At 35.4% G+C, this 12,998-nt stretch overlaps 1 protein-coding gene across 1 annotated transcript in view; it reads left to right on the top strand.

The window, feature by feature from the left end:
- Nucleotides 1-3,926: 3,926 nt before the first annotated feature.
- Nucleotides 3,927-12,998, top strand: part of LOC123870984 — a 30,263-nt gene continuing 21,191 nt past the window's right edge. The window contains exon 1 of the mRNA XM_045914501.1: nt 3,927-4,386. Coding sequence (XP_045770457.1) covers nt 4,224-4,386 — 163 coding nt within the window. The 5' untranslated portion in view covers nt 3,927-4,223. The remainder of the gene's footprint in view (nt 4,387-12,998) is intronic.

Genomic DNA, 12,998 nt, shown 5'->3' on the forward strand with positions numbered 1-12,998 from the left:
GTTTATAAAACACTATAAGTGGCAAATAATTAATTTTTAATTATGACCTATGTTTTCTTACAACACGAGGCGACGACGCGACGATTCCTGGAGAGGTATTCTATATTCAGTGGTTATGACGTAATCTATCTTCTTCTACTATAAAACAGAAAAAATGTTTCTAACCATGCCCGTACTTATAGACTTTGAAACCATCCAACCGATGTGCCCCAAACTAGTTTCATTAAGAAGGCAATAATGCGAAGATAGGTCATGAAACAATGCATTTGACACATTATTTTTTTAGCGTAGTAGACACGCCGGTATCCGCTAATAGGTAGGTAGAGCTACGAGTATATGTACGAAAATTATCCAACAAGAAACTAAATAATTAATTTGTTTTTAACCCCCGCCCCAAAAAGAGGAATGTTATAAGTTTTTTTTTCAAAATCAAAAAGCCCCACGGGATTTTTAAAGACCCGGCCACAGTTGGGCGGGCATCATTTATTAAGCACATAATATAAGTTTGACGTGTGTATCTGTGTATCTGTCTGTGGCATCGTAGCTCCTAAGCTAATGAACCGATTTTAATTTTTTTATTTGTTTGAAAGGTGGCTTGATCGAGAGTGTTCTTAGCTGTAGAAGAAAATCGGTTCAGCCGTTTGAAAGTTATCAGCTCTTTTCTAGTTACTGTAACCTTCACTTGTCGGGGGTGTTATAAATTTTACACTTGTTCAAAATAATATAAGTTTTGAAAGTCAAACAAGTAGGGTAGCTACCTACATAAAACCAAAGCTACGAGAGGTTTAAACACGTCCAGGGTCGGAAAATGAGCTCAGAAAAACTCAGCCGGGTATTCACTTTATTATCTTAAGCTCTTAACACACAAACTTAGAGAAGTTACCTAGAAAGTTCCCATCGCTTTCCATGCAAACATAGTTTGGTCCTCATATGAATATTAATCATTCAAACTCAATGAAGTTTTGTTAATACGTTCTACAAACAAATATTTGTGTATATAGTTTATCAAGTTGCCGTAAAAAAGAATGGTTTCAAAGTTACATGGGGGACTTCGTCTGTGGTGGCGTTTGCTGGCGCGCGTGTTGTGACATTTTGGATTGTTTTTTTTGTAAAAACTGACTGGAAAGCGCTCTAAGGGGGTGCCGTGCGTATGTCGGTGAGCGCCGGCACAGACGGGGTCCATACTTGTATAGTTTAACTAACTTGTTACAATTAACTACAAACTTGATATTGGCTAATTAATCATTGTAAAAGCCAGACGAGAGAAAAAAAAAAAGTTACATGGGCTCAAAGATTTGTTTGTATATCTTTGAAAAATTTGCTTGTAATTATTCAGTCAGTCACCTTTTTAACCCCCGACCCAAAAAGAGGGGTGTTATAAGTTTGACGTGTATAATATTTGTGTATCCGTGTATCTGTCTGTGGCATCGTAGCTCCTAAACTAATGAACAGATTTTAATTTAGTTTTTTGTTTGAAAGGTGGCTTGGCTTGATCAAGAATGTTCTTAGCTATAATTCAAGAAAATTGGTTCAGTCGTTTAAAAGTTATCAGCTCTTTTCTAGTTACTGTAACCTTCACTTGTCGGGGGTGTTATAAATTTTTAATTTATACTTGTCCTATTAAATTGTTACTTGGCTAACTTCGGTAACCAACCGAGATGATAGCACTAATCTCGGTGAATAAAACTGACTGACACTGATCTCATAGGGATAGTATGAAGATTAATAAGTTATTATTGAAAGCGTTTAGTTATTGAAATCATGATTTTCTTGGCGGGCCGAATTAAGAACCACCACCTATTTGGATAAGTCGGTTAAAATCCATCGTTTTTCCCGCTTCAACGAAAATATTCAAGCTTTGATTTCCTTATTCTTCATTCCGGAATCGTCATCACATTAATTAAGTATTTAGTATTATTAATTTCAAAATAATGATTTTTTACATCATTAACGTACGCATGGTCTACGCTTAGACAAAAAAAATGTCGATTTAATACAATATAATTATTTATTGTGTAGGTAAGAGCCAAAAAAGCCTGAACTTTAGACTGAAATCTAAATAATATAAGTAGTCGAGTTTCAATATTTAATCGATTTGAAATATGTCCATAAGTTTGTCTAGTTTAAAAAAAAACTAACTCCAGAAAAAAAAAATTATTGAGAATATTAGGTACAGTAAAACTTAAAGCTAACTATATCTATACTATATACAAATCATCATACGCGTGGTATGATGCCAAGAATACTAGCTGCATTTCCACGTGGACAGCCCGGCCGATCCTTTGCGCAAAAAATGAGCCAGCCCTTGTGTCACCAGTTGAGGCGCGGTCATATCAACCGCGGTGAAATGTCTCGTCAAAATGTTTGCACTAAGACTCCATGAGTTCCATGACCCTAGGGTCTCCACGGCAAACGAAACAAAAATGTACCTAACTCTCGATAAGTTTTCCGGTTTCATCGATTCTGCTGCGGCTCCCGGTCTTGATGCTATCTCCTGATATGACAACGGGCCAGTATATCAATGCACATTGCGTGCTACATTACCCATCCGATTTCACAGGAAACCAGTGTCAATCCATCACTTCTCTTACCATCACACGGCTAGTCTTTACTAGCTCATTGAGTGCAGGAATATTTATTCCTATGATGGTAAAAGCTCTTTTGATCATAATTCGATTTGAGAGTTTGAGAACTAAGCTCTTTATACAATGCACAGAGGACAGAAACAAAGTTCTTAACCGAAGCATAAATAGCCCAGTTAACTTAGTCAAAAGGAAAAATATGTTTAGCGGATGTTTTATAAACACAATTTAAGTAATACACACAATGTAAGTAATGATGTCTTAGCAAATGCACAGTAAAAACTTTGACATTGAAAATGCTAATAAAAACTGTCGTAAAAGTTTTAACATAAGATGATTATTTTAATTAATCCATAAATTAGAATTTTTAAAGATAATATGCACTACCATTAGGTAGTGCATATATCCAGTTTAAACAAATAAAAAATACCTGTAGAGTATATTATTAATATTTGCATACTGAAGTTTCAGTAAATATGCAGGGACTATTTTAGATTATAAGACCTTTGTTAACCACGCATATTTAGCAAATAAATAAATTTCATTTCATTTCATTTCATTTCCTAATGGTTAAACTGGTACATGGTTAAACCTAATGGTTAAACTGGTAGATTCTCTGTATGTAATTTAATTATTAATAATTTAAACTAGATCCGCACTTTGTACCATTTTGTTGTATAATCTATCGGTCACGAATATCCGACGGACGTGGGTTCGAGGCATAATGCGGTAGAATTGGGCGACGCATTAATTCCAGAATGTTTTAATCTAAATTGAACTTTTGACTTCAGATAAAAACCTAATCTCCCAGAGACCTCTCTTTTGTACGTCAACCTTTAGGCGGATCATAGGCTATCAGTAGAACTAAACATTGACAGAAATTCGGTCCAAAATCTCTAGGTAGTCGACAAATGCGTAGTTAGCGTTAGACTCTGCAACAATGTACCTAGACTGCATCTATGACCATCAGTATCAAATTATACTATATTTTGATCAGTATACAGTCATAGTCAGACCTTCGTAACGAATGAGAGTAGGTACGAATTACGATACATAAAAATTATACAATTTCTTCTCAATCTGAAATTGTATAAAAAGTTAAATCTATTAAGCTCTTCTTTAAGATTTCATCGTTGGTTAGTTTTTATCTGTGCACCTTCACGTGGATAATTTATTTGTTTTTAACATGGTTCACTCTGTTTTTATTCCCGTGGGAACCCTTTATTTTCTGGTCATTATTAGTTATTTATGCTACAAGTGCAGCACTCTCCGCGTTCTTTAATATCCTCGCCTTCGGCTCGGTTGTTAATAATATTATAGGGATTTTCACACTTTTTCCGCTTTCGCTTGATGCACCCGCAATATGCACAATTATATCACTATTACTCATATTTACACCATTTTGTGAAAGTAAATCAGGGCAAGGGCAAATATATTGTCACAAACGAAAGAGACAAGAACAGCATGCCATCAAAATCGAAAGGTTTTTGAACCATGCACAAGGATTCGCGAAATAATAAAGTGGCCAAACCTGATAATAATCACTACGGTCTTTACATTTCACGATCAACGAGGTGCGTGTAAGTGTTATCTTGGCTCAGTTCAGTCAATGCGATCGAGCCGTATGGTTTTGTAGTCAAAATGGAGTTCCTACCCAAAGACAAGATCCTCGAGACCAAGCCAGATACACTGCAGTATGTTCGCAAAGAGTTTGGATTGGAAAAACCTGGGAGCATGAAAGATGCTGTGGACATTCTTAACGAATGGGTGCAGAAACAATCACATTTTAATAAGAAGGATTTCAGTAAGTTATTTTTGGTTACTTAATTTTTTTACTATTTTGCGTTACTTAATAAGATGTCTAGAGATAATATTTTCGCGCGGTTTGAAGTAACCAGTAAGTATCTGACTCCAGAATATTCGAGCTATATTAGATATCAACATTGGTTCGGTGGCTTACTACTGAATGCCGGCGAAGATGATCTGTTAAAATAATAAGTGATCTAGACTATTATAAAGCACTAGCTTATGCTCGCGACTTTGTCCTCGTGGACTACACACCCTTTAAACCCCTATTTTACCCCCTTAAGGGTTAAATTTTTATATCCGAAAAAATCCTTTCTTAGCGGATATCTACGTTCAGCAGTTTGAGCTATGCGTTGATAGATCATTCAGTCAGTCAGCTTTTCCTTTAAACCCCCGACTCAAAAAGAGGGGTGTTATAAGTTTGCATGTGTATCTGTGTATCTGTCTGTGGCATCGTAGCTAATGAACTGATTTTAATTTAGTTTATTTTTTGTTTGAAAGGTGGCTTGATCGAGAGTGTTCTTAGCTATCATCCAAGAAAATCGGTTCAGCCGTTTGAAAGTTATCAGCTCTTTTCTAGTTACTGTAACCTTCACTTGTCGGGGGTGTTATAAATTTTTAATTTATACCTACTTGTATATTATTTAGATGTCATATTTCTATCTACATCTTTAATCTTCTCACGGCTCAACCACTAAATCAATCTTGATGAAATTTGGCACTGCAATAGCTTTACTTTTGGATACAAAAACATAATATTATGTCATGGGACTTTAAAAAACCAGTCAAGTGCGAGTCTGACTCGCATATGAAGGGTTCCGTCGTACAAGATATACCTAACTCTTTTATGTAAAACATTAGATTTAATAAATTATTTTTTTCGCAAAAGCAATTTTTCGTTAGACAGTTATTTATTTTCAGTAAATAACTACCGGAAAATGTACCTACTTTATAAAAATTCAAGCTTCACACTTTATAGCACCTGTTTAATGCCATGAAGTATTTTTATAATGGTTGATGAAAAAGGCGACCCAAAATATCTGGTAGTTCAACCATGTGCTAGTAGGTCTATTTTGGCAAGATGTGTTAACGATGAAGAACTACACGTTCGGTTTTTATTTAAACATACGTAATCTCAGACAATATTAGATACATTGTGTTTGTTGACTTTTATCACCTATAGGTACCTAGGTAATATTGGAGTAAAGTGTGCTACAATGTATTGATTTTTTTAATGATATTTAAATGAGTTGTTGAGGTCAGATGTCAAATAGCGTCTAGGCTATTAAAATTGAATTGAAAATATGAAGCAGACAGGTCAAAGAACTTAGGTAGGTACCTAATTCGAGTTACCCATCGCTTCGTCGTCGTGGGCATTTATAACTGTCGTGGGTATATGTTGTTTATGCTTTTTTAGGTAGATAGATAGGTATTATGACGTAGACATTCGCTAGGAATCGATTTATAACAAGGTAAAGTTGAAAATTATAACCCGACTGCGATCGTCTTAATAAACACTGAAATATTAGAGACAAATTGTTTTTCTGTCGCTTGGTATATTTTAATGTTGTTATACCTTTAGACTCATGAACTCAAAATTTTCTCTTCTTTAATTTAACATCACACTCGATACAATAGCAAAAAATTTTTTTTGGAAACCCACACTTTTTTTTATATATAAGATCCGTTAGGTCAATTTTTTTCGTATAAAATGTAGCCAGTGTCACCCGGACCTTTACAACGAATCAATTAACACCTAACACCATTCATCAAAATCGGCTCAGTAGTTTAGGCGCTACGGTGGAACACACAGAATCTGGTTACAAACATACATATACTGCTAAAATCATAACCCTTCCTTTTGGTTTTGCCGCAGTCGGGTAAAAATTAAGAGTAGGGGTTAGGTGTTTTCCACGCGGACCAAGTCGCAGGCATAAGCTTATTATCTCTAAAAGCTCTACAGGAAAATTATGGTAGAAAATTTTAGAACAAATTACTATGCATTTTTTATCCTTCAATATTTTTGCAGTAATTGGATAGAAGTATATCGTGTATATTTTGTAGTTTTTAGTGTTCCGTACCACAAAAGGAAAAATGAAACCCTTATAGGATCACTTTGTTGTCTATCCGTCTGTCGTGTCTATCAAGAAACCCCTAAAGGGTATTTCCCTTTGACCTAGAACTATGAGAGGCAGGTAGGTAGCTCTTATAGCACAAGTAAAGGAATAAATCCAAAAACGGTGAATTTGTGGTTACATCACAAAAAATGTGTTTACAAAAAATTAATAATTTTACTAAATCCGATGTTCTACATAAAAGAATTAGGTATAAAATAACTATACCAAGTCGGGTATCATATGAAAGGATTTTACCTGTACATTCTAAAACAGATTTTAATTTTTCTTGAAGCATAGTAAAGTTTTGATTTATCGTGCAAAATGTCGGAAAAAACACCCAAGTACGGAACCCTCGGCGCGCGAGTCTGACTCGCACTTGGCCGGTTTTTATCTTATTTTAGAATTAGTCGGCACATATTTTACTTAGTCACGCTATGATGTACCTACGCATTAGCATTAGAAGAATTACTTAATTCAGTACCTATTAATAGAGTTTTTCATACAGATTATTTTATTCTATTTATTATACTAGGAAATGTTAATTTTTTTTTAAATCCTTCTTTTAACATTTAACACATATACATACGAGTATATTAGATGATGCTCGTGACTTCGTCCCCGGTGGATTTTGGTTTTTAAAGACCCCGTAGGAACTCTTTGTTTTTCCGGGATAAAAATAGTTAACCTATGTGCGTCCCCGGGATATAAGCTAACTTCGTACCAATCAATTGACCCCTCATTCATCAAAATCGGCCCAGTAGTTTAGGCGCTACGGTGAAACACACAGAATCTGGATACAAACATACATACATACATACTCGTACATACATACATAGACTGTTAAAATCATGACCCTTCCTTTTGGCTTTGCCGTAGTCGGGTTAAAAAACCTTACGTACCTTTTTACGTAGGTAAGGTTACGGTCGTGGATTACGATTTGAAACCTTCTCATTCTGAGAAGAGACTTGTGCTTAGTTAAGGGCCGTCACAAACAAAAGAACAACCTTCGTGCAAACCATAGCAATATTATAAAATATCCAATCCAATCCAATCCACCAAACACGGTCCTCCGCGTTCCTCATCCACCCACTCCCCGCTACCTTCTTCAGGTCATCGGTCCAGCGGGCTGGAGGTCGTCCCACACTGACCATTATAAAATATGCGAAAGTGTATCTGTCTGTCTATCTGCTATCTTTTTACGGTCCATTCGGATCCGTTTAACCGATTTTGAACGTGGACGAAATTACCAAATTTTTGGAACAGAGACAGCTTGCGTCACGGAGACGGATATAAGGTACTTTTTATCGCAGAAAATCAGAGTTCCCACGTAATTTTTAAAAACGCAGATGAAGTCGCGAGCATCATTAAAGCAGCGAACTTATTATTTGTATCCGGAGATTAGACAATCTCTACTTACTAATATTATAAATGCAAAAGTGTGTTTGTTTGCTGGTTTGTTGGTTTGACCTTCAAACACATCGCAACAGAGCGACGAATGGACGTGATTTTTCATCCCGGAAAATTATAGAGTTTCCACAGGATTTTTAGAGACCTAATGCACGCAAACAAAGTCGCATTCAACAGCTAGTATGTACATAAATCTGTGGTTTTAAAAATAATTTATTTATTTATCTGTATTTACTTACCTCACTATAGATATTTTTTTAAGCTCTACCTAATTTTGCAAAAGCGGAAATCGTAATTATTTCCTCAATTTTATTTTTACGACTGCTTTGGTGTAGGTTAAAATAATCGCCTTGTATATTTGTAAAAAAAATATGGAAATAGGTAGGTAGGATTATTTTATACACTTTTGCAATAACATTTAAGAGGGCTCTCTCCGTCACTCGTTTCATACAATCGTAGTTCAAATTTCATTTGAATATTAAGCAACCAAAGTCCATGAAATTTTGCAGACATATTCTAGAAACTAATATCTATGTCTGTGGTTTTCCAGATTTCTGTTAAAATATTCGGTTTCAAAGTTACGCGGTCTTAAAAATTTACATACAAATCTTTGAGCCCCTGTAATTTTAAAACTTCATATTTTTAGAAAAATCTAAAACACCACAGACACAGATATTAGTTTCTAGAATATGTCTGCAAAATTTCATGGACTTTGGTTGCTTAATCTATACTAATAAATAAAATTGGAGTGTCTGTCTGTAATTTCGAAATAACTACCTCATATTAAGCTCATATGGTTATTTGAACGATACCATAACTGAATCACACGTTTTTAAAATTTTTGTCTGTCTGTCTGTCTGTCTGTCTGTCTGTCTGTTTGAAAAGGCTAATCTTTGGAACGGCTGAACCGATTTTGACGGGACTTTCACAGGCAAGTCAAAGGATTGACCAGGGCGTAAAATAGGCTACTTTTTTAACCGACTTTCAAAAAGGGAGTTGTGTTTTTCTACCTATGTACACCGAAATCTCCGAGATTTCTGAACCGATTTGCGTCATTTCTTTTTTAATCGATAGAGGAACTTTGCGACATTGTTTCATAAAAAATTTGGAGTCCAACTCATCAATCCTGATGCTGCAGGGGATCTGACCAATCCACGCGGGCGAAGCTGCGGGCATCAGCTAGTATTCAAATGAAATTGGAACTACGATTGTATGAAACGAGTGGATACGAGTGACGGAGAGAGCCCTGTTAATATATTTTTGTGAAATGGCGAGGGCAATTATTTTCGTCAACCAGTAAGCGCCAGCGCAGATCGGCGGACGGACGGCAGATGATTTTAAAATACATCGATATTTTACACTTATCCTATCGAAATAAGATATTACAAATAAATAATTAATAATAATAAGCTTCATTGTTTGCAATATTGCTAGATTATTTCTAGGTATATTACAGTAGCTTATACTTACCTACTTATATTTCCAAGCTCGAAATTCGCAGAGAAAAATCCGTTGAAATACTCCGAGGTCGGCCAACGAAAATTACGAAAATGGCATTTATTTCGAAAAAAAACACTATGCATTTGGCTATTTCTTAAACTCTAAACTGCCATAATTAATAGAGCATGGCTCTGAATGGACTATTAGATTCCAAATTCGGTCTGGACCGAAGAAATCTTAATTTTGTAAAATTAATAAGATCTCTAGATAGGTAATTAGGTATACAAATGATGATGTAGCCATACTTAAAAATTGTAAATTTTACCTCACCTACTCATTAATTAATTATTCATTGCTCCAGCAATGCGCGGGTCTGCAATTACTTTTATAGTGGCATAATGCTTTTGTAAATTGATCTTTGAACAAGTGTAAATTAAAAATTTATAACACCCCCGACAAATTGTGAAGCTTACAGTAATAACTAGAAAAGAGCTGATAACTTGCAAACGGCTGAACCGATTTTCTTGGATTATAGCTAAGAACACTCTCGACCAAGTCACCTTTCAAACAAAATAAAAAACTAAATTGAAATCGGTTTATTTGTTTAGGAGCTACGATAACAATACGATACGAGCCACAAACAGATACACAGATATACACGTCAAACTTATAACACCCCTCTTTTTGGGGTCAGGGGTTAATAAATAACAAATAGATGCTCAATCTGGATATTTTCCTGGATACTGGATATTTTTCGCGGGCACTTTTAACATCGGCTCATTAATTTTTCATCAAAGTAAAAAACACCGCAGAAATTATAGGTCCATGCGTTGTAAGTAGGTACTTAATTAATTTATCGATAAAATCTTTTCGAACGAGACGTCCATTGACAGTTTAATATCCTTAATTTTTACAGTGAGAATTATTCCGACTTTAAATAGTATAGGCTGTGTAATCTATAATATAAAAATGAATCGCAAAATGTGTTGGTAAGCGCATAACTCAACAACGCCTGGACCAATTTGGCCAAATCTTTTTTTTAAATGTTCGTTGAAGTTCAAGGATGGTTTTTACGGCGAGAAAAATTAGAATTATTGCTGGAAAAACCCTAAAAATAGCCCTTTTCTTTTTCCCATACAAATGATTTCTAACTAAAACGTAGTCAATTTGAGCTTTATTGCTATGGTATAAAGTTCATATTAAATTACAAGCACTCACTGTTGTCTAAGCAATGTAGGTGTGTTCCTAACGTCAACGGTTCTGTTCAGGAGAATTTTTTAAAATACGTAGGCACAAAAACTGCCACATTACAAATCTTTTTGACAGGACGAAGTCTGTCGGGTCAGCTAGTTATGAATAATTACGATAATAATCTTCTTTTAACTCGGTTATTAAAACTCTAGTTTCTTATGAACTTTGTTGCCTTCAAGGTGATCGCATAATAATAATAATTAAAAAAAATACAAAAAAAAAATGCGAGTCAAGCCTTTGTTGTTGCGAGCTGTTTCCAGTATTTTGTTGTTTAAGTATATGGTAGGTGGTGAATACAATAGCGGCATATCATGGCACATCATCATCAAATGATGTTCAATCATTTATAATCAGATCTTATGATTTTGCGTTGAGCGAAGATGCTACTTGGTACAGGTACCTGCCTACGGCATCGTGAGGTAGATATCGGGTATAAATGTAGTTACCGAATAATAGTATCTCTAAGATAACGTTAATAATGGATGTATGGGTATCGTTATTTTAAACGTTAACATAACAAAACTTTGGTAACGTTACAAAAATACCTGTAACAGCCGTCTCTGGACAGTACCTGCATAATTAACAAAACACACAGGCTTTAATTTAGAAAAACAAGCAGTTGACGCAAATGAAAATTACATGCCCTCTTGTCAAAGAGAGTGAGATTTATTTGGTAACGTTTCGCAAAAGGTAATTTAGAAGTTTGAATGAAAGAAAATGAGAATAAGGTAAACAAAAGTGGACTGCGGTGCTTCCCAACTTTGCTATAAAGATTACTTAGCGTGTTTTTTAAGGTGGTATTTTCCATAAAAATTCGTTTAATTTGGCTTGTAATGTGACTCGCTAAAGATATTTGTACATTGTTCTTAATCCATACTAATATTATAAATGCGAAAGTCTGTCTGTCTGTCTGCTACCTTTTCACGGCCCAATAGTTTAACCGATTCAGACGAAAGGTATAGGATTAGGTTATATCCCGGGGACGGATATAGGCTACTTTTTATCCCGGAAAATCAAACAGTTACCACGGGATCTTTAAAATCTAAATCCACGCGGACGAAGTCGCGGGCATCCTTATAATAATTAATTAATTATAATTATAATATTAGATATTATTTAATTCTGTTCGGCATAGCTTCTTCGTCAACCCTCAAAAATTTAAAAGGCCATTGTTCTAATGATTTTGTAAGTAGGTACACGTCTATCTAAAAACTGTTATAGGTTACCCATGCCAGTTTGAATTTGCGAAAAAGTTTTAAATCATCCATACTTACTAATATTATAAATGCGAAAGTGTGTCTGTCTGTCTGCTACGTTTTCACGGCCCAACCGCTGAACCGTTTTTAATGATTGGTACAGACATTGGATACATCTCGGGGAAGGACATAGGCTACTTTTTATCCCGGAAAATCAAAGAGTTCCTAAGGGATTTTAAAAACCGAAATCCACGCGGACGAAGTCGCGGGCATCCTCTCGTCCAAATATAAATAAAGTATAAAGTCCTGACTCACTCACTGACTGACTCATAAACGCTCAGCTCAAATCCTTGAGCCAAGAAAGCTGAAATTTTGCTATTTATAATGTAGACAAGTTAGGTATAAAGCCGGATTTTTGAAATTTCCACAGAAACCGAAACCGTGGTTGGTCGTTATAGTTGTTAATAAATCAGCAGGTAAACGTCATAATGATGGTTTCAAGGATAGTTACAAATACAGTATAATATGCTATTATTTTTTGAGTATCATTAATTACATTAGTGATCTAACATCAAAGTTTTTATGTCCGTGGCGAGATACGCACCGAGCGCAGCTCTCGAATACAGCCGACGATTTGCGCAGGAATTTTAATTTTTAGGGTTCCGTACCTCAAAAGGAGAAATGGGGCCCTTATAGGATCACTTTGTTGTCTGTCTGTCTGTCCATATGTCGACTCTATCAAGAATACCTATAGGTTTCTTTCCGTTGAGCTAAAATCATGAAAGGTACCTATCAAAAACAATGGTAGGTCTTATAGCACAAGTAAAGAAAAAAATTCTAAAACCGTGAATTTGTGGAACACAGCCCTAAAAAGGTATATAATCAAAAAAAAACCCTCAGGACTTGTTTGTGTAGAGTCAGCATCATTTTACTAGACAAACTTTGTCCGTAAACATTTCGTCTTGCGGGTAAATTGACTCAGAGTTTATTTTAAAATATACAATGCACAAAATTGCCTTCTTACTACATATAATCGTCTACACTTCACGCTTCTCAGGTGCTGTATTAACCACAGGATCACTTTAGGCGTCGCAAAGAAAATGTCTCGTTAAAATTCATGAGGCGCAATTGTTGGGCCCCGACTTGAGTGATATTAGATTCTTTATTGAAGCCCTTGGGTAGGCAGCGTTTACCCTATC

This window comes from Maniola jurtina, chromosome 13 (genome assembly GCF_905333055.1).
Source record: "Maniola jurtina chromosome 13, ilManJurt1.1, whole genome shotgun sequence".
Lineage (NCBI taxonomy): Eukaryota > Metazoa > Arthropoda > Insecta > Lepidoptera > Nymphalidae > Maniola > Maniola jurtina.